General features: G+C 47.2%; 1 protein-coding gene across 1 annotated transcript; it reads right to left on the bottom strand.

Moving 5' to 3' along the window:
• Window positions 1–1945: 1945 nt before the first annotated feature.
• On the bottom strand, window positions 1946–10201 carry TLCD1 (TLC domain containing 1). The gene is made up of 4 exons (XM_066636317.1): window positions 9976–10201; window positions 7941–8023; window positions 4281–4363; window positions 1946–2659 (listed from the first exon to the last, which is right to left on the bottom strand). Exons 1-4 carry the CDS (start codon window positions 10164–10166, stop codon window positions 2273–2275), a joined length of 744 nt encoding a protein of 247 aa, XP_066492414.1. The 5' UTR covers window positions 10167–10201; the 3' UTR covers window positions 1946–2272.
• Between the last annotated feature and the right edge of the window lie 12675 nt (window positions 10202–22876).

Raw genomic sequence — 22876 nt, 5'->3', positions numbered from 1 at the left:
TCTCATTACAAGTGGTCACATGTTTTGCCGCCTGGTTGCAGGATTAACCTCAAATGCCTCAAGGGGAAAATAAACCCTGATCCTTAATGTGGGCCACCCAGGCCAACTGAATGGCTCCAGCCAGCCCCCACCTCATTCGCGTGTACATGAAAGACTGCGCTTGGGTCTGAGTGACTTGCCCAAGGCTGCGCATCTGAGGCTGTGGCGGAGAGCGGAGTTGGACCCACATATCCCAGACCCAGCTCCCTAGCCCCCGGACCACATTTCTGTGGACAATAGTAAATACGAAGAGCGTTCCTTAGGGGGGCTAATGGAAGGTGAATTATGCTGCAGGAGGACACTTTTGTCTCTGTTTATAGGCAGTAGAATGGCAGGGAGATCGTTCTGGGTAGGGTGACCTGACCTCCTCTTTTTCCAGGACGTGTCCTTTTTTTAGCCTCATGTTCTGGAAAAGAACTTAAATGTTCTCTTTTTCCGTGTGAGCAGGCAGCACATAGCCTTCTTGTGATGAATAAACTAGGTAATAAATTAAATGCATAGTTTTAAATTGAATAACAAGTAATATGTTTAAATTAACCACGTGAAGTCAATGTAAGAGCGTTTTTAGCTTTTATTCTGTCATGGCCTACATTTTTCTGGGATGTCCTACATTTGGGGTGGGGGGGCCTGGTCCTCTTTTGCAGTTATGACATCTGGTCACCCTGATTCCAGGATATGCAGCTATGAACACAGTGTGTGTTTTAAAACAAAAATAAATATAATTCATTTTGTGTGCATGCGCCTGTGTATGTACACACAGATCACGCCTGCGGTGTTCACTAGGGCTAGGGTGGCCACATCTTTCTTTAAACCTAGCTCATAGGGTTGCTGTGAAGACATCGTGTGATAACCCAATGTTAAGGTGCCCTGATCTCCTAGCTAGGCACAATACAGTATAAATGAGAGAGGATATAGATCTCTCTCCAAAATGTAAGTGGCTAAAAAGGATCTCAGCTACAGCTCCTTGTGCTGTAACAATTTTAAGGGTGTGTGTGTGTGTGTGCTTTAAGAGTATATTTTTATTAGTCAGTTCATAAACACATAAGCAGAATTAGTCATGCAATCAAAGCAGATCATGTTGATTGCCCTCATTTGCTCAGAGCCCAGCACCAGATTTATTTTGCTTAAAAGAGCAGAGGGAATAACAGCTCTGCCAAAGCTGTGTCTAACAACCCCATTATATGCCACAGGGCAGCAGGTGCAGCTGACGCAACCCACCCACCCCCTCCACTGCCTGCTCATCTCTTGCTAGGCACCCATTCCTCCTCCAGCAGATTGTGGGCTGGGAGAAGCTGCGCACCTTGGGAATCAGACCCAGCAGAGGCCAAGACAGCCAAGGGCCCTGCAGCAACCAACCAACAGACCAGTCTCCCTCTCTCCCCCCCCCCCCCCGGCTGCCAGCCACACCAACAGGCAGAGAGAAGGCCTCTCTGTGTCACCCGCTGGCAGCTCTTGTGGGAGCGAGTAAGACAACCAGCCTGGATTTCCAAGGCTGGGATTGGATGTGTGGCTCAGGTGAGGAGCTCAGGAGGAAGCAGGGAAGGCTGCCAGCCACAGAGCACAGAGAGTTCGTTCTGGGACACGGGACTCGTTTGCATGGCAACATGTCACCCCACTGCCTCTGCTGACATTCCCTTGGGGCAATCAACCCCTCTTTGAGAAAACAGCCAGGCAAGCAATAGCCTTTCCCTTCCTCTCCCCCACCCTTCCAACTTGCTTCAGTCCTTAGATCTCTCTTCATCTTGCAGTCCTAGACACAACTGACCCATAACAAATAGAGAAAAGTGGTAATTTGGACCCCCTCTCCCCACTGCTGCTGCACCAAGAACAGCTCTAGAATTTGAGTTCCGGTTGCAAAAAGAATTTATTGCATGACACCACTTCTGCCCCCCCCCAACTCCCAACAAAAACATGGGAGACAAACACTAATAACAGCCTCCACCCACAACCCCCATCTTCTAGTTTCCTCCTCTGCTTTCTGCTAAGTTAATCAGTCCTGGCTGCCCCACGTTTTCCCCTAGGAAGACTGCAGCCCCATCCAGGAGAGCAGGGCCAGCAGGTCGGCTTTCTCTTGTTCAAGACAATCTGGAAGAAACAGCTTTATTAAGTAACGAAACAGCGAATGTGGAGCCTTGGGCAGCTAAGGCACACAGGTGGCGAACCCCGAGGGTGGGTCATGAGGCAGCAGCGGGCCAGCTCTCCCCACTCCCTCCCTCCTAAGCAGGGAACAGGCTTAGTCATTGAGGAACTTCTTCTCATTGTCAAAGTCTCGACGCTGTGGGTCAGAGCAGAAGTCGGTGCGCAGCAAGCGTGAGAAGTACACAAGAATCATGGTATCGAGCAGGACCAGGTTGACCATGAGGAGGGCCCCCTGGCCACGCACCTCCACGTAGCGTACAAAGTACCAACTGAGGTAGGCCTGGGGCGCCAGGCGGAAGAGGAAGTACATCACCAGGTTGGCGTACTTGTTGACTTGGTAGATGACAGGGAAGGGCAGGTTGCCGAGGCGCATCATCATCCGGAAGGTCAGGAAAATGTTGCTCACCTCCACAAAGAGCGACACCACGCCGGCCCCAATGAAGCGCTCCAGAAAGATCCCAGACAGCAAGGCTGTGACAGCCTGGGGAAAGGAAGGAGAGCAGGTTTTTCAACAGTCAGGGCAGTGCCTTGTGAGGCCTCTCCAAGTTAACCCTCAGGGTTGCTCAGTGAAAAGGGCAGTCGGGCAAGATTCCTCACCTATTCTGGGCACACTCAGCTCACACAGAACAGGGATGGGCAAAAGGTCATTCCGGAGCTACAGGTGATCACCGTTACTCCTAAACCTCCTGCCTGCCCCCACCATCAACCCAATTGTTTTTCTCGGGTCCTCCCCTGCTCCCAGCAATCCAGGTTCAAAGCCTTGCTGAGCTTGTTTGGAACATGAGCAGAATATGGAGCAATGTGTGCCGCCGAGGGATGCAAGCATAAATAGTAGGCAACCAAAACATGTACATGATTGTACAAACTACAGTGGGCCCTCTTCATCTGTGGATTTAAGTATCCACGGGTGCCAAGCCCACGGCTGTTGGGCCGCACAGGACTTCTGGATGCCTTGGTTGTGTCTGGGAGGCCTTCTTGGTTCTGTCATGTGGCCTCACGTTTCGGAACATCTCCTGGATGTGACCGGAAGACACTTCTGGTCACATTTGGGACGTCCTGTGAGGCCCTCCACACAGATTCCATTATCCACAGAAATAAGTATTGGGGGGGGGGGGTCCTGGAACAGATCCCCCATAGATACCAAAGGCTCACTGCACCTTTTTGCAACGGACTCCACCTCTCAAGTCCTTATTTCATTACACGCTCTACCTCCTCCTTGCTATTTTGCACTGGTGACTACTGAATGTCTGCCCCACCCCTGGCATAGAGCAATTAGATCTCCAAGGCCCAGATCCTAACCCACTTTCCCGCACTGATATATCTGTGCCAATGGGGCATGTGCTGCATCCTGCAGTTGGGTGGCAGTCACGGAGGCCTCCTCAAGATCAGGGAATGTTTGTTCCCTTACCTCAAAGCTGCACTGCCCTTAACTTACTGCTGGAAAGCTGGTTAGGATTGTGCCCTCAGTGTAAACCCTCAAACACCCTCTAAAAGGCTCCTTAGCATAGAGCTGCTGTAATATAGTGGCTAGGAGACTGAGTTGCACATTGGGAAGCATGTGGCCTGGCACTGAATGAGAATAGCACGTACAGTGCTGGACACGGCCAGTCCATCCACGCAGTGAGCAATGGAGAGGGTGCCAGGGGGAGCAGCAGATTCAGGGTGCCCTTCACCCCAAATCTACCACTGCCTCTCTCCAGCCTGTCATGGATGGAGCCATACCGATCAGCTTCTTTACCTTGCTCCTCCCTTGTGTGGGAATTCCGCTTCTGTTTCTTTTTGTGAGACTTCCTGTTTTATTTAAAGAGATCACACTTTCTAATGCAGGCCCTTTAAATAACAGGAAGACTCGCAACAAGGAAAAAAAAGTGGGATTCCCACATGAGCAAAGTAAAGAGGGAAGTGGTGCTTGGGGCTTTTTTTATAAGGGCTGCATGCATCAGCAGTTTGGGTGGCAGTGGGCAGTGGCTGGGCCGTCCCCCTTCTGGGTGCAAATACAAAAGTGCCAAGTGCTTAGTGCACAGGCTTCATGGCTCCCATCAATGCAATACCCACTCATTGCATATCCCATGCCAGCCTGCTGCACGGCATCCTATACTTGCCATGGCATGGTGGACCAGGTATTCCCAGGAGGCACGGGACTGATGGCAAACTATGATATCAAGACTGTCATGGATGAAATAACCTGGGAAGAAAACAGACGTAGTTCATGCCGCTGTTAGTACAAAATGTGCGCCTGCAAAATCCACATTAAAACTGCTTTGAAATCATAGCTGCCCAAGAATCACCTTGCCGGATCAGACCGCAGTCCATTCATTCCAGCATTCTATCTCCAATAACTGACAATCAGATGCTTCCAGAAAGACACAGACCAATAACCTTCCCATTGTTTGATGCCAGCAACTGGTAATTACCGATTATAATAAGAGGTAGACTGACTCTGGACATGGAGGTTCCATCTTCCCTCCAAACTGAGCAAAAAAAGTAGGTATCTTTTAAAGTGGAGATACTTCTATGTGCAGTAAGAGAACAGCAACTGTCCCTCTTGGCCCATTTGTTCTTTCCAGTGGTTGCTTGCTGGAATCTCTTTTGCACCTTTTATTTATGACTGTGAGCCCTTCGGGGGCAGGGAACCATTTCTTCCATTTATTCTGCAACTTTAAACAGTTTTGACATTTTTTTTGCTCTGCATAGAAATCTTTTTAATCGCCATGATGGGTCAATAGTTGCTGAGACACGTGCCCTCTATGAATGTGTCCAGCCTTTCCACCAAGCATCGAAACTTGTGGCCATCACCACATCCTGTTGCATTCACTTCGTGATGTATGAGAAAAGACGGTTTTTTAAAATCTGTCCTGATTCTTCTGAACTACTACTATGGCCTCTGTTAGCGCTCTTTTTTTCCTAAACTAAAAAGCCTCAAACTTTAGGTTTTTTCTTTTGTAGAGAAGGTACTCTAACCCTTGATCATTGCAGCCTCATTTGAAAGTCTTTTAAGCTCAAATCCTATGTGCACTTTCCTGGGAGTAAGCCCTATTGAACAGGGGACTTACTTCTGAGTAAACGTGCATAGGATTGTGCCCTTAATTTGTAATGCATACATCTTACATAACAGAACCCGGTAGTTCTCACTAATTCCTGTACCCATGGCCTTCTGTCTCATGAAACTTGCAGGTACTGAAAGAAGTCACATCTGCTGGAGTCTCTGCCCACTAATGTTTCCCTCCATGGGCTCAGGTAAACCTCTAATTCAGACAGATGGGTGCAAATTCTGATGACACCTGCCACAAAATAAACCTAGCAAAATATCACTCCAACTCTCAGCCACAGAGGTCTGGCTACATCTGCTGGCACAATCATGCACCAGTTGATAAACAAAAGTTCCGGATAGCATTAGTGTGCCTGTACAAAATGATCTGTAAAACTCATTGCCCCAGAATAAGGTCAAGAGAGGACACACAGCTGCATTGAGCAAAACAAAAATCAGAAAGGAATATTTGCCTGGAAAATCAACTCTTCTTGATCAAAAGTCAGCCAAAAGCACCTTCCATGAGCCAAGCACAATCAGCTAGTTGAGGGCACAGCCATACCCAACAAGTGCCCCTTTTAGAACTTTTAGATTAACCGAGCTTCACCACTGAATAGTTCCAAAACCTGCCAGGAATCCAATTACCAAACATTGGCAAAACTTTAACTGCCATTCTAATGCAAATGGATCACTAGAACTTGGAACACACAGTTAACCTGTGTAGACCCATCCCTAAGTCTAGCACATTTCCCTGCCCTGTATCTGTAATAAATAAACATTAAAAAAAAGAACTTAGAACACACAGTGACTACGGCCAAGCTGGTTACGTTAGGTACCCAGGCTACGTACCAAGTCACACCATCTAGTTCAGTATTGCCAGCACTGGCAGTGGGCTCTCCAAGGTTTTGAACCCAAGCCATTCTGCATTCAAAGGGATGCTCATCCACTGACCTACAGCCCCTTTCCAAAGCTAACTTGATGTTGGACGGAACCCTAAGACTTTTGAGAAGAACTGGTCTTCCAATATCCTTCCAAGGACATTCGCAGCAGTCCTATGTATGTCTACCCAAAACTACATCCCACTGTGTTCAAAACTGACATACTCCCGGGAAAGTGTGTATAGGAATTTCAGCCTCATAGCCCAATCCTAACCAACTGTCCAGCGCCGATGCAGCCCCCAGGTGAGACAACAAACATTCCTTTACCTCCAGGAGGCCTCCATGACTGGCCTCCATTGCAGAACGCAACACACACCCCAATGGCATGGCTGTATCAGCACTGGAAAGTTTGTTCAGATTGGGCTTTCAGTCTTCTAAAAGACTGAAAAGTCTTCTACTTTCTCAATAGCTTAGGTGGGATGTTTTCTAACTATAACTGTGTGTGTATTTTGATCATTTAAACAATGCTCCTTTCCTTTTTTGAGAGATTAAAGGCAGCATGGGAATTTTCCTTCTTTTTTGATCTCTACTATTGCTACGGCACTAGAACAGTGGTTTCCAAACTGCGGGTCACGACCCACTGGTGGGTCGTGACCTGATTTCGGGTGGATTCCAAAAGGTGATGGAAAGATCAGATAACTAATTGCCTCAAACCCTGAGGCTATTCAAAAATCAGACACTCTAGCTATTAATTACTCTGCAAAGTTCCTGCAGTTTGCAAGGATGTGCAAATCCCCCCTCAATCACAGAATCCCCCCTCAGCCACAAAGCTTCCTGGGTGACCTTGGGCCAGTCACTTTCTCTAAGCCTCACCTACCTCACAGGGTTATTGTGAGGACAAAAGGAGGGGGAGCAGCTGTGTACACTGCCCTGAGCTCTTTGAAGGAAGGGCAGTATAAAAATGTGGGGAAAAATAAATAAATAAATATAAGGATATAAATGTTTGAGGGTCTTTTTCTGGTTATTAACACTTATTTCTTTCTAGATCTCCTTTTTTAAAAGTCTGATAAACCTAGGCAGGTCCTGATAGAGTGACATTTTAAAAAGTGGGTCCCGGTGCTAAAATGTTTGGGAACCACTGCACTAGAACCAGAATACCTCATGTTGTGAGAATGGATGATGGCCGGATCCCAAAGGATCTCCTCTATGGAGAACTCGTGCAAGGAAAGCGCCCTACAGGTAGACCACAGCTGCGATACAAGGACATCTGCAAGAGGGATCTGAAGGCCTTAGGAGTGGACCTCAACAGGTGGGAAACCCTGGCCTCTGAGCGGCCCGCTTGGAGGCAGGCTGTGCAGCATGGCCTTTCCCAGTTTGAAGAGACACTTGGCCAACAGACTGAGGCTAAGAGGCAAAGAAGGAAGGCCCATAGCCAGGGAGACAGGCCAGGGACACACTGCACTTGCTCCCGGTGTGGAAGGGACTGTCACTCCTGAATCGGCCTTTTCAGCCACACTAGACGCTGTTCCAGAACCACCATTCAGAGCGCGATACCAGAGTCTTTCGAGACTGAAGGTTGCCAACAACAACAACCCTTGCAAATCTTGGTCCCAACACTTACTCGACTAAAGTTTAAGTTTATTAACCTCCCTGCCCACTGCTTCTCTAGTTTCTAGCAGTTTCAATACCTTTGTAATTTTGTTCCTAAACCTGTGTTCTGGTGGGCAGAGATCTGGATCCCAGTCTACGTGCAACTCTCCATTGATCTCTTGGACCGTGCCAGGTTGCACATACCCACTCAGACATGGGAAGCAGGTAAGGCCCTGGCTGACGAAGACATTCCTGGAGGCCCATACCTGTAGAGAAGCACAGCAGCAAGTACCCTGAAGGAGGGGATGTGTTGACAAGATCAAAGAGGGTTTCAGGCACTTGACACGCCCTGGTTTGTGAAAGAAAAATGAAGAAAAGAGTCAATAGCAAAAGGAACACTTAGGATACTGATTTGCCTTGCAGCCCATTCCATTTCCTTCTGCTCAGGACGTGTGCTTTCTATGTTCAAAGCGCAAAAGATGTTGCAGGTTCCAGTCCCCTGGGACTGCAGGTGTGACCAGAGATGTATATGGATTATAGAGTCACTAAGGTTGTAGCCCTATATTCACATACCTGAAAGCAGGCCCCACTAAATTCAAGGGGACTGAATTCTGGGTAAAAAGCAGAGACCAGGTTACAAAAAGGTTATTTCTATAAGCACACTGAGCTAGGGGAAGGGAAAATGCAACATCAATGTATATGATGTGGGCAAATCTGTGAGACCCTGAATGCAGACTAAATCCATCTTTATTCTTGGCAAGCTTCTCCCTAGGAGAGTGCTGAAAATCCAGTTGGCTCCTACTTTGGATTTTCCAAACAAATGGGGACATTCCTTCGCTCTTCCAAATTCCAGAGTTAAAAAAAAAAAAAAAAAAACTAAAACCTCTTCCTCAAACATTGCACACACAAGATTTGCAAATTTCATTTATTAATAATTGACACCATTGGTTCCCAAACTTTTTTGACTGGCAGCTCCCTTGACCCACTGGGCCATTGGCTGTGGCTCTCCATTAGGGCTACAATCCTTTACATCAGGGGTGTCCAAAGTTTTTGGCAGGAGGGCCACATCGTCTCTCTGACACTGTGTTGGGGGCCGGGGGGCGGGGAAAGAATTAATTTACATTTAAAATTTGAATAAATTTACATAAGCTTACATAAATATATTAAAGATGAAGTTATATGAATGACTGAAGGTCTTGCAATAGCTCAAGGCCTATAAAAGGCCTTGCACAAAGCAAGGCTGGCCTTTCCTTTGCTGCCGCTACTGCATCACAGATGTGAAACAGCAAGCAGTGGAGGAAGCCCTCATCCCACAGCTCATGTGAGAGGTCATTCAGTTGCCCTCATGCTGAGAGCAGCTGCATCGGGCCAGTGTGGGCTCCAACAAATCTCCGGAACTAGGAGACTAGGGGCTCCCTGAGGGCCGCATTGAGAGGCCTTGAGGGCCGCAAGTGGCCCCAGGGCTGGGGTTTGGGCACCCCTGCTTTACATTGTATAGGGCAGAGGGTATTTCCATGAGAATTCCCCAGGTACCCTCACTGATTTCCAAAGTTCCCCAGGGAGCCACTACTCACAATTTGGGAACCACTGATCAACATATGAATATGTAACTCTGCTGGGGACCCACTCTGCCTGCAAGCTATGCCCCTTAAGGCGGTGTCTGCACACTCTGCACATGCTTAGGGACACTCTCTTCTTTCTCATGTTAAAGAATCTGCTTTGGGAGCCTGCACTGGCTATATAGATACAGAATTATATACATATTTTTTAAAAAATCTGGAAAAATAGAACAGACATCTGAATAGAAAAGTCAACTCTTCTTTGCCTTGACAAGTGGTTTGGGAACTTGCTTCAGCCCTCCTTCAACTTGGCACTCCCTTCCCTCTGCCGCCCGGGGCAAATGGATGCAGGCTGCAATCCTATCCACACTTTCCTGGGAGTAAGCCCCACTGAACACAACGGGACTTACCTCTGAGTAGACATGCATAGGATTGGCCTGTCACTCAGGCTGCAATCCTATCCACACTTTCCTGGGAGTAAGCCCCACTGAACACAACGGGACTTACTTCTGAGTAGACATGCATAGGATTGGCCTGTCACTCAGGCTGCAATCCTATCCACTCTCCTGGGAGTAAGCCCCACTGAATACAACTAGAGTTACTTCCGAGTAGACATGCCCAGGACTGGGCTGTCACTGTCTTCTTTGGGACAGAAGCTGCAGCCCGCCCAGGAGCCACACCCTCCCAAAGCACTCTGTGCACGCTCAGGAGCGCCCTCGCCCCCACCCGCCTGCCGGCTCACCCCCGGACGGCCCAGAGCCCGGCCACGATGGAGTGGACGAAGGAGACGAGCAGGTTCCTCCAGCGCCAGGTGCGGGTGGCGTCGTGGCGCACGTGGACGGGCAGCGGGCAGCGCCGGAGCGCCCAGCGGAGCGCCCCGAAGACAAGCGTAGAGCCCGCCACCAGCCCGGCCGAGCGCAGCCAGGGGCCCATCGCCCAGCCGGCCCGCCTCTCCGCTCCGGGCGCGCCTTCGCCGGCCACGTGCACTCCCCTGGGGCGGACCCGCCTTCCCACCCGGGGGAGGAGGAGGAGCAGACCCGCCTCGCCTCTCGCGCTGCGACGGTGTTTCCCCTGCAGGAGGACGGCTCTGTTCTGGCCGCTCCCTCATTCGCTTGCGGAACTCCCCGCCACAAGGCGCCCACCGCCTTAGATCGCTTGAGCAAAGCGAAACCAAAAGAGATCCTGGCGCAGGGCAGGTCTCAGCCAGGGCCAGGGCCGGCTTTCCAGGAGCCTCAACCCAAGAAACCAGTCCTCTCGTCCTTGTGGTTGCAAAGTCTCCTGTGAAAGGGGGCCGAGGAGGATTTCAGTGGGGTGGAGGCAGCACAGACATCCCTCCCTCCTGTGACTGGCAGAAACAGTTGTGCAAACCGGACAGACTAGCAGAGGCAGTAGATTAAGCAATAACTGGTTTCATCGCTTGTGCAAGGTGCAGAATTGGTCTTAGGTTAATAGTATCTACTTTTAATTAAATAATATAGTACTTAATTAAGTATTGTTAAATACTAATGTTAATATAATATGCTAATTAATATACTACTGGATCTTATTAATATATGTAGGGCGCAATCCTAACCCCTTATGTCAGTGTTGGAAAGCACCGACATAAGGGCAATGCAGCCCCAAGGTAAGGGAACAAACATTCCCTTACTTTGAGGAGGCCTCCGTGAGTGCCACGTGAGTGCTCCGTGAGTGCCACCCAACTGCAGGATGCAGGACACACCCCATGGGCACCGCTATTGCCAGTGCTGGAAAGCACTGACATAAGGGGTTAGGACTGTGCCCTAATATACAGTACTACTACTACTACTATTAATTTACTAATATAATATACTAGTACTATACTAATATACTAACATACTACTACTAGTATACAAATAATATACTATGGAAAGCACTGACATAAGGGGTTAGGATTGTGCCCTAATATACTACTACTACTATTAATTTACTAATATACTACTACTAGTATACAGATAATACTACTGTTAGAATTAATATACTAATATACTAGTATAATATATTAATATACTAACATACCATATACTACTAATATACTACTAATATATTAATGTACTAATATACTACTAGTTTGTTTGTTTGTTTATTTATTTATTAGAGCAGGAGGTACTGGCTGTGCCATTCCTGATACAGTGAAGACAGATGTCTGGTGGGTGGTCACCTCCCCCTCTTCTACCTCCTCAGATTCTTTGGGCTCTTAACACATAAGATTGTTCCTTTGTTCAGATAGCTCCAAGCTTCCCATGTAGCCCTTCTTCTAAAGAGGACAGGCCATTGATGCACCTCTTCAAAATCTGGGGTCAATTCCTGTTTCTCAGGGCCCAATCCTATCCAGCTTTCCAGCACTGATGCAGCTGCAATGCAGTCTTCCCTTACCTTGGGGAGGTTTCTGTGACTGCCCCACCACCACCACAGGATGCAGTGTGAGCCCCTTTGGAATGGTTGCATCAGTGGTGGAAAGTTGGATAGGACTGGGCCCTCAGTACATTTTGAACTTTCCAGTGCAGTTCAGGCGCTACAATCCTGGACACACTTTCCTGAGAGTAAGTCCCATTGAATTCAATGATATCTACTTCTGAGTAGTCATGCACAGACTTGCAATGTGACAGCCTATGCATGTCTACTCAGAAGAAGGTTTCATGGAGCTCAATGGGATTTACTACCAGGCAAGTGTCCCAGAGGGGTAAATGTAAGTGAGACTTACTTCTGAGGAGGCTTGTTTCGGACTGCAGCACAAGTTTAAAAGTGCTTTGGAAACTGATTCACAGTGCAGTTCTGCACATGTTTACTCAGAAGTAAGTCTCATTTTGTTAAATGGTGCTTACTCTTTGGTAAGTATGCTTAGGATTGGAGCCTCGAACACTGAATTGGTTTAGATTTATTTATAATTTGTCTCATTTGTAAATCCCATCTGTCCTATTAAGGAGGGCAGTGCACATGACTCCTCCCCCTTCACAACAACCCTGCAAGGTAGGTTAGGCTGTGCCATCACAACTGACCCAGGGTCACCAAGTAAGCTTCACAGCTGAGCAGTGATTTGGAACCAGATCCCCATTGTCCAGACAGTCCATCCATTGCATCCCACTGGCTCATGTATCTCATCTCTCATCTCTTCACATGTTTCACGCAGAACAATATCCAACTTTTTTGCTTGCCCTGTAACTACCCCCCCCAAAAATTTTTTTACAATGATAAGTAACTTTAGACCAAATATTTAATGTTTATTGAAGTGTTTATTTGTGCATTTTAAACATTTGGTTTTACAGATGGAATACTGTATAAATAACAGAATGTTGTAATATCTCCAGAAAACAGAATATTAGGGTGCACCTGCACATGCCCAATCTCATCTGATCTTGGAAGCTAAGCAGGGCCAGGCCTGGTTAGTACTTGGATGGGAGACCGCCTGGGAATACCGGGTGCTGTAGGCTTATACCATAGTCTTTCGAGACTGAAGGTTGCCAACCAATCCTAACCCCTTATGTCAGTGCTTTCCAGCATAAGGGCAATACAGCTCTGAGGTAAGGGAACAAACATTCCCTTACTTTGAGGAGGCCTCCGTGAGTGACACCCAACTGCAGGATGCAGCACATGTTGGCACCACTATGCCAGTGCTGGAAAGCACTGACATAAGGGGTTAGGATTGCACCCTTAGTTGTACAGACTCAAGCTGAATGCCTGATTACTCTTTTCAACCAGTTCTCACTTTTTACATTTAGAGGTTTTCTTTCTTTGTTTCAGTCCCAAGAGATCTGAGGTTTGGCTTCAGTTCCAGTTTGCTGGAGAAAACCTCTGTAGCAACCCAATCCTATGCATGTCTCCTCAGAAGTAAGTCCCATTATAGTCAGTGGGGCTTACTCCCAGGTAAGTGTGGATAGGATTGCAGCCTGAGTTGATCCTGGGGTTTGAGTTTCTTCCACTTTCTTTCTTTGACACTGGGTGGCAGTGTCACAAAGCAAGCAACTGCTTTGTTTTCAAACTGGGGTGGAGGGGGAAGTCTGCAGCCAAGAGCCTAGGCTGGCTGTTGAGAACTGCCCTTGTAGGAATGCTGGGAGAGGGAGTAGGGTGGCCCACCCACTGCCCTTTACAGGGACTCCCTTCAGGCCTTGCAGCTGCCAGGAATTGTGCATTTTTCCATTGTGAAAAAAAAAACTAGGCAGCCCACTGTCTTATAGAACCCAATCCTATGCACATCTACTCAGAAGTAAGTCTCATTATAGTCAATGGGGCTTATTCCCAGGTAAGTGTGGATAAGATTGTAGCCTTAGAGCCCAATCCCAAACTTTCCAGTCTGGATGCAGCTGCAATGCATCCCCAAGGTAAGGGAACAAACTTTCCCTTACTTTGAGAAGGCGTTCATAACTGCTGCCCCCCTTCTGGATGCAGCACACACCACCTTGGCATGGCTGCATCAGCACTGGAAAGTTGGAAAGGATTGGGCCCTTAGTTTGTTTATATTTTACCCTTCCACACCAAAGTGCACTCAAAATAGTTTACATTCAGAATAAAGCCAGTGTGGGGTGATTTCTGTGGGCCAGCATGGGGTTGTTGGTATGGGCCAACGCTTACTGGATATTAACATCAGGTTGACTGGGTCTGCAGTTTTCTAGATCCTCCTCTCCCCCTTTTTACAGATAGGGACAAGATTTGTTCACCTCTAATCCTCTCGCACCTACCCATTCTCCAGGAGTTCTGAAAGATTATTGATTTCACATTTTTATACTGCTCTTCCTCCAAGGAGCTCAGGGTGGTGTACATGGTACTTTACCTCTTTTTGTCCTCACAACAACCTTGTAAGGTAGGTGAGGCTGAGAGATAGTGACTGGCCCAAGGTCACCCAGGAAGTTTAATGGCTGATCAGGAATTTGTACCTGGATCTTCCAAGTCTAAGTCCAACTCCCAAACCACTACTACACCATCCTTACAGACAGCAGTTCTGAGATTTCATCTGTAATAACCTTCAGTACCTTGGGTTGTAGTTCATGTGGTCTGAGGACTTAAATTCATTCAAGGTAACTTGGTGTTCTCTTACCATCTCTTTAACTATCCTGAGCCGTGATGGCCCCGACTCTTCAATAGTGTAAGGTTGGACCCCCTTCCCCTTATGGGAAAAGTCAGGTGCAGAATAAGAACTGAGCAGCTCTGCCTTCTCTCTGAGGCATAACCACCAAGATTGCATTTGGACCCAGCATTACTTTGGACCAGGTACTGCCTTCACTAGCTCCATCTGTCAGTTTGTTTCTGGACTCAGTTCAAGGCGTTGGTTTTAAAGTCAATGTCCGAAACGACCTGGGTCCAGGGTATTTCAAGAACTGCCTCTGCCCCTACAAACCTGCCTGTATGGCCTTTGCTCCTCTATGCGAGTCCTTTTGCATATTCCCCTCCATGGCAGGTGTCCATGAGGAACAGGGCCTTCTCAGTTCTGGCCCCCAAATTATGAAATGAACTTGCCCCATTGGTTCCCCTCACTTCAGAAGCAGAGCGAAGGCTACATGTTTTAGGCAAGCTTTTTGAGACACGCCCCCCCCCCACAGGATCTAGTTAGAATTCCTTTTGTTTTTGCTTTATTGCAGGGCCCACCCGAGACGGAAGCCACCCCTCCCTTGGAGTAGTACACCAAATGTCCTTCCCCTAATCTGGTGGTGTGCTTGCTCCCTGGATTCAAAAAGACTCCAGCCCACCTCTCCTCTCCAGTTTTTCTGATCCCTTCTTTCATTTTTGAAGCCAGGAAGTAGAGAAAGAAGAGTGCTCTAGGCAAGTGGGCAAATGTGGGCACCCCCTCTCCATCCACAACCTGAGGCAAACACCTGTGTGTGGGTACCTCCTAGGTCTGCCCTACGTAATGTGCATTAGAGTAGTCCAACCTGGACATAACTGCATCATGAGGAAGTGTGGCCAGGTCTGATTTTTCCATTAAAGTGTGCAACTGATATTAGTTGGCAACCTTCAGTCTCGAAAGACTATGGTATCGCGCTCTGAAAGGTGGTTCTGGAACAGCGTCTAGTGTGGCTGAAAAGGCCAATTCGGGAGTGACAATCCCTTCCACACCGGGAGCAAGTGCAGTCTGTTCCTGGTCTGTCTCCTTGGCTATGGGCCTTCCTTCTTTGCCTCTTAGCCTCAGACTGTTGGCCAAGTGTCTCTTCAAACTGGGAAAGGCCATGCTGCACAGCCGCTCAGAGGCTAGGGTTTCCCACTTGTTGAGGTCCACTCCTAAGGCCTTCAGATCCCTCTTGCAGATGTCCTTGTATCGCAGCTGTGGTCTACCTGTAGGGCACTTTCCTTGCACGAGTTCTCCATAGAAAAGATCCTTTGGGATCAGGCCATCATCCATTCTCACGACATGACCGAGCCAACGCAGGCGTCTCTGTTTGCACTATACATGGTAGGGATTCCAGCACATTCCAGGACTGTGTTGTTTGGAACTTTGTCCTGCCAGGTGATGCCGAGAATGTGTCGGAGGCAGCGCATGTGGAAAGCATTCAGTTTCCTCTCCTGTTGTGAGCGAAGAGTCCATGACTCGCTGCAGTACAGAAGTGTACTCAGGACGCAAGCTCTGTAGACCTGGATCTTGGTATGTTCCGTCAGCTTCTTGTTGGACCAGACTCATAATAATAGGAGAAGTCTGTCCTCTTGCCCATGGCTGAGACCTGGGCACCCACAATCCATGAGGAGTACCTCCAAGCTGTGGATGTGTTGTTTCAAGGAAAGTATATTCCCACCTAGAAGAGATTGTGCTCCTTGTCCTAAACCATCGGGGAAATATTTTTGGGGGTGGGGGAAGGGGAACAGATTGGTACCATTCAAGCATGTGCCGAGTTCATAGAAAGTATTTTATCCTCTGAGAACTAAAGAATGACATTCCCACTCTCCAGCTGGTACTCTATTATGATCCCCTTGGACCACATTCTTCCCTGATCTTTTCCCACCCCCCTCCGAGCTGGGTCACGCTCCTTTGGCCTGGGAAGCCCTTGCCATTGTGCGGAGCTATCCCAGGAATGTGCCAGACCCAGAAACCTGGGGAGCTAGCAAAATGGCCTTTGGCACACAAGCAAGGCCTGGCGATGTGAAAGAGGGCGAAGGAACTAGATTGGTCAGAGACAATGTGAAACTTGGCATGCTTAGGGCCTTGAGTGCCTATCAGTTTGGTTGAGAGATGAGGTCACTCACAGACAAGGTAATTGTTTCTACAGCTTTGGGGGGCTCCCTAGAAACAAAAAAGCTGGTAAGTTTGGAGATTGAAAATAATCTGATGCATGCCTGGTGTTCCTCAGGAGCCATGAAAGTTATCCATTGGGGAGGGGGGGAAATGGCAACAGAATATTGGGCAGGAGGCAAAGAGAGGGTTCTGGTTTCCTTGAGCCCCATCCTGAAGGTTGGCTACGGGTGAGGAGATGCTAGGATGGTGTAGTGGTTTGGGAGTCACCTGGAAGATCCAGGTTCAAATCCTTGTTCGGCCATGAAATATCCTGGGTGACCTTGGGCCAGTCACTATTGGCCTCACCTACCTCACAGGGTTGTTGTGAGGACAAAAAGAGGGGAGAAGCCATGTATACCCCCCTGTGTTCCATGGAGGAAGGGTGGTTTAAAAATGTGAAAAAGGGAAAAAAAATTTTTTGCCACAGGTCCCACTTGTGCTGTTCAGTTTGGAAGTGGAATGAGGCCATCCCAAAATAATTTTTTAGTTTCTATGTTCTTGGGGGACTGTCCCGATTCACAGATATGTGTTTATAAATTAAAAGAAAAAATGTGCATTTAACCCACAATGGTGCTCAGGACCACTATAAGAGACTGTGAGCATCCAGGACTTCCCAGAATGCTGTGGGCACAGAGGTCAGAAAATACAGTACTAGGAGAAAAAAATGACAAGGAGCTTTGTAGCACCTCGAAGACATACCCGTTTATTTTTGGCACAAACTTTTGAGAACTCTAGTCAATTGCATAAGATGCAAGATGGCGTGTTAAACTTGTAAAGGCAAGTGGGGTAGAGAAAGAAAAATCAGACCTTGTAAATGGTGGGATCAAATCACTAAGGGATGCAAAAAAGGAACCCTCAGTGATCATCATGCAGGCTGCAATCCCTATACACTCTTACTTAGGAGGAGGTCCCATTGAGATCAATGGGATTTACTTCTACATCTTATGTATGATTGTGCTGACACAGTAAAGCACAGTGATGATTCACCATTCCAGTTACAGTAGATAAAGCAATATTCTTGGAAATGCTAAGTTCATTCCCAACAGTATCAAGGCAGGAACAATGGTGTCCAATTTGAGCCTAACAGGGCAGGTTCAGACCTGTGAATGGAAGGACTAAAGAGCCATGGAGTGCGTGATGTTCACAGATGTGAAGCTCTGTGCCAAAAGTACAATGATAACTGGGCACACACACTGAATGGCATTGATGGCCAAAGAACTTTGGGGTGGCTGCTAGGATAAAGAGTTATATGAAAGAACTAGACAAATTCTTGGAAGTTAGGTCTGTCAGTCACAATAGCTGGGAATGGCGCCTCCATGTTTAGGGATAATCTACCTTTGGTACACTAGTTGTAGGGTACATATGATAGAGGGCAGCCATCTCCCATCACACTCTGCTTTTGACCTTCCCAGAGGCATTTAGCTAAGCTGCTGACAGAGTGCTAAGCTGTGCTGACTTTTGATCTGATCCAACTGCACCATCCTGATTTGATCCAGTTTTTGGTCATGTTCAGAAAGTGCATTCAGGGTGCTAAGGCCAAACCTGCTCTCAGCTCTGCTCCTTAATGCAGCTTCAAACACCCTCTTCAGACTGTTAACTCCATACAGCGCACAGCCCAGATGTCACTCTTCTGGTTGTAGGGCTTGCCTTCCCACAGCTCTGGGGAGATGTTGACATGGGGTGCCCACAACCTAAAAAAAAGAGGCAAAAACATCTGGTGATCCAGGGCAAATTGGGAGGGAGGGGTGAGGATTACAGCAAACATCAGAGTTGGAAGGGGCCATAAGGCCCTCCAGTCCAGATCTGCATTCTTTTTTCATCAGCTCTTTGTCTTCCAAGGAGCCAGTGTTCTTCAATTAAAACTACAGCAGGACAGAGCAACTGCTAGACTCTGCATTTCCTAAAAATGGGGGAACAGCTGTTGTTACCTTTTCATCCCTGAGGCCCCAAGTGCCACATGAAATTAACCTTCCTGTCATTCATTGAGGCTGATCTACCCAAATCTTTATAAAACAAAACCCTAAGAGTCATTTTATGACTCTTTTCAAGTGCAGATTCTTGAGGTTATTTCACTGTGCCCAGCAATCTCCTCTGCCCACCCACCACTTTTTTTTGGGGGGGGGGGTATGCTTAGCTTATCTTCCACCTGGGGAAGAGTTATAGAAAACTCAAAAACCTGCCTTTGTGTCAATGTTGGCTGCCCCAACAAAGATCTTATCAGATTGGGGTTTTGAGATTTGAGATAAGAACTAACAGGACTCCCTAAGGATTTTTAAGAATTCTGAAGATGTCTGTTAAAGGGGAGTGGTGGGAAGAGGGGTTTATTTAAGCCTCTAACAGCTTATGGTAAGTACCCTGATGAAGGGAGGTTAAACTATGAAGTTAAAACTCTTCTAGGGGAATAGAGGTAATTCAGGAGCAAGAAACAGAAAAAAAAAATAATCTTAGAATCATGAGAGTTGGAAGGTACCTGAAAGGTCATCTTATTCGTGTCTGTGGCAGGAAATCCTTCTAGAGTGGTGTTTCTCAAACTGTGGGTTGGGACCCACTAGGTGGGTTGCAAGCCAATTTCAGGTGGGTCCCCATTCATTTCAATATTTTATTTTTAATATCTTAGATTTGACGCTACCATGGTATGCAACTGCATGTGGGGAAATGTGACAGACCTGTACTTTTAAGGAGCTACTATGTCTATTCTTTTAACAATGATAGTCAGTGGGACTTACTCCTGGGTAAGTGTGGGTAGGATTGCAGCCTGGGATTATTAAAAATGTTTCTGCCTGATGATGTCACTTCCGGTCATGACATCACTTCCAGTGGGTCCTGACAGATTCTCATTCTAAAAAGTGGGTCCCAGTGCTAAATGTGTGAGAACCACTGTAGAGCTTCTCTAGCAGGTGCCTGTTGAGACTCTTTAAGGAGAATCTCAAGATCTTAAGATCTCCAGGGAGGGAGAATCCACCACCTCCCTGAGCAATCTGTTCCACTACTGAAACACCCTGACCATCAAGAATGTCTTCCTGATGTCCAACCGGAATCTCCTCTTTTGCAGTTTGCACCCATTGGATCTAGTTCTAAAAAGTTTCCTTTTCACTTTTCCACTCTCCAGAACCAGTAAGGGATACATTGCAACATGTGGCTGTGAGTCTTGCTTGTTCTGTCTCTAATATCAATGGGTCTGGTGGTCCAGTATCTATCAGCAGTGGAATGACACCCCCCCCCCACACACACACACACAAAGTACTGATTTCTGCACACACAGGAGATCCTTCAGTTAATTAGAAACATAATACAAAATTTAGAAAATGAAAGCAAAGGCAGGAAAAGACTCAAAATAGCTGGATGAGAACCCATGCTCAGTTGCCCCAAGGGTCAAGGGAACTTTAAGAAGGTCAGCTGAGGGGAGGGGAGCAAAAAAAGGAAAGGGGAGGGAATCACCCTTTTTGCACTCCTACCAGTTTATAGTATCTTGGAGGTCAAAAGTAGGAATGGGGGGATGTGTACCAGGAGGTTAAAAACTCCCCTCCCTGTTCTTTATATACCAGTTTCAAAAGGGTGGGGAGGAACCCCTGGCAATCAGCATCAAACCTACCAGTAAGTTCTTTAGGCTGCAATCCTATACACACTTTCCTGGGAGTAAATCCCATTGAACTGAGAGGCACTTAATTCTGAGTAAACATTCATAGGCTTGCCCTGTTAGTGCTCTATAACACAATGGGGAAAGGTTTCAGGGTGAGAAAGAAAAAAAATGTCTTTTCCCTTTCCTTTCTCCTGAAACCTGCCCTTCTACCCATAATAAGCCCCAGCTTCCAGGCTCCCATTACAGGCTCACTGGAGCCCTGAGCAAGATGGTGGAATGAAGTGTTTCTCAAACTGTGGGTGGGGGCCCACTAGGTGGGCTGTGAGCCAATTTCAGGTGAGTTGCATAGCACCTACCTCAGCCCCCATTGAAAAAAAGGAGCTGATAATACAGGGTCTAGAGCTGCTGGGTAGGGTAGGCTAGGCTCCCGGAGAGAGAGGCCTGGCGCTTTGCTCTGAATAGGTGGAAAGATGGGACACTGGAAAGGGGAGACGACTATGTGTTCTGCTTTGACTTCTGAGCTGGAACATTTGGATTCCGAGCTATGCAAAAAAAACCACCATGAGTGTGCTGTGTAATGGGACCATTGGCTGATCCTGGCTTAGGTTTTGAAGCCTAAATTGATGACGTCACTTCTGGCCATGACACAACTTTCAAGTTAATGACATCACCCTGGTGGGTCCTGACAGACAGTTATTCTAAAAAGTGAGTCTCGGTGCTAAAAGTTTGAGAACCACTGGTGTAGTGGTTTGAACCCAGGAGATCCAGGTTCAAATTCCTGCTCAGCCATGAGGCTTCCCGGGTGACCTTGGATCCATCACCATCAGCCTCACCGACCTCACAGAGCTGTTGTGAGGACAAAAGGAAGGAAAGAACTGTGTATGCCACCCTGAGCTTCTTGGAGGAAGGGTGGTATAAAAATGTGAAATATAAATCAATAATACTCCTGTTCAATTTGCTGTGAGTTTTCTCCTGTGCTTCCTCTAGACCTGAAACCCCTGGCACTTAGTCTATTCTCAGATTAAAGCCTGAAGCTGTAGTTCCTTCAGGCACCTTTCTGTGTATATGTTTGTAAAATCCTTGGATATTGTCCCCTTAATTGTCTTTCTTCTAACTTGGCTGAATAGAGACTGAGTTCTGGCTACCTTTCCTGCTATGTTTTGCCTACAAGCCTTTTATCAAGGTGAGGGAAGGATGACTTGTGCTCTTTCCCACAGTCAGTGCCAGATGCACATGACACCTGGCTATGCTTCACTGGTGGGAATGTCCTTCCAGGGTTAGGCAGGGGGCACAGGTTCTCCCAAAATGTGTCTGAAAATCTTGAAAGCTTTTCCAGACCTTGTCTGTGTAGTAAATGCACCACCACCACTATCCTTTCCAAAGGCTCATGTAGGAGTTAAAATATATTGCTATTCCAAACCGGATAGTGATTTGAATCAAGGTCAGTGATGCACAAGTTCCTGTAGTGTCCCTGCTTGGCAATGTAAAGTGGCAGCTCAATCCTAAATGGGTCTACTCAAAAGTAAATCCCACTGTGTTCAATGGGGCTTGCTCCCAGGAAAGTGGGCATTAGATTGTAGCATGAATCTTCTGACAAAACTAAGAAAAATACATTTTTAGAGGTACAAAATTGCTATCTCTAAGTTCTGCAACAGAGTCTCCGAACGCACCTCTCTCTATTAAAAATGTGAATTTTGTCAGCTTGGTCAATGGTCTATATTAGAACATGCAAATATTTTTCTGCCCCTTGTCAGCTATGGGTGACTTAAATTAGATAAATTAGCAAATTCTGTCAATTGCTCCCAGCCATGATAGATAGCTAAATGGAACCTCCATGTTCAAGAACAGTTTATCCCTGGCAAGTGGTTGCTGAGGCCAAACAACAGAGAGGGGTTGTTTCCTTCATGGCCTGTTTATGAGCTTCCTAGAGGGCTGACTGCTATTGGAAAAAGGTGCTGTTGGAAGAAGGAGACTGCCTCTGATCCAGGTACTAGTCCAAGAGGTTTCATATTGGCTTGGAACCCAAATGTTTGCAGGCTCCTATCCCAAACTAAATTGGTCTGCTATACCATTTGACCTGCTTGGAATCCTTGCAGCCAGCATAGCCAAGACCCACACCCTGTCCTTTCCTCCTGTAGACCCTATTCATCTGAGCAAGGTTCTCCCTTTCTTTGCTTCTTAAACCACTAAGGAGGGGGCAGAGGGCTGAAGCAGAGGCTGCTTCCTTTGTCTCTAGAACAAAAGCCACCTCCCCAGCTGTTTCTGCCATAACAGAGCTCCTTGCCCCAGAGGCGCAGGGCAATTAGCTGGGATTAAAGGGACCCCAGCTGTGTTGTGGGAGCATCCCCCAGGGGGTGGCTCATTAGTTGCCCAGAAGGGGAGTAGACATGGTAATGGCCAAAGAATTACAGCTGTAACTGTCTGGTACTCCTCCTGTTTGTTTTATTCAATGTTATGCCATAAATTTTATGTTACTAAAAGTGTACAACAAAAACAGTTTGTTCATAGTACATTATATAGAATATCAATTTGAATGAAAAGATCCAGCAGCAAGCTGATTCGTTCCAGTACTTCAGGACTAACCCTGCACTCCTATGCGCAAGCATACTAAAAGCTGTTGTCACACCTCCCAGCCAATTCTGTCACCCTCCTTTAATCACAAAGTGGTGCCATGAGGATGACCCCAAATTCCCTGCACCCTGAAGCCTCCAATCAACACATGATAGGAATACCATCACCATATGGAATCCAGACCCTCTTCACATACAATCTCCAAACTCACTCCTATGAAGGGCTGTAGCATCACTGTCACCAGAGGCTTCCAGGGCTAAGTGGTTAGGAGAGCAGCAG

Source organism: Tiliqua scincoides, chromosome 8 (genome assembly GCF_035046505.1).
Source record: "Tiliqua scincoides isolate rTilSci1 chromosome 8, rTilSci1.hap2, whole genome shotgun sequence".
Taxonomy (NCBI): Eukaryota; Metazoa; Chordata; class Lepidosauria; order Squamata; family Scincidae; genus Tiliqua; species Tiliqua scincoides.
This window is presented reverse-complemented; position numbering and strand designations above follow the sequence as displayed.

Excerpts from the sequence above, each read along its gene's own strand:
- TLCD1 (XM_066636317.1), bottom strand. The coding sequence starts at position 10,166 with ATGGGCCCCTGGCTGCGCTCGGCCGGGCTGGTGGCGGGCTCTACGCTT. Across the intron at positions 8,024-9,975 it reads GGGCTCTGGGCCGTCCGGGG|GGCGTGTCAAGTGCCTGAAA; the intron begins GTGAGCCGGCAG and ends TTCACAAACCAG. Across the intron at positions 4,364-7,940 it reads GCTGCTGTGCTTCTCTACAG|GTTATTTCATCCATGACAGT; the intron begins GTATGGGCCTCC and ends TTTTCTTCCCAG.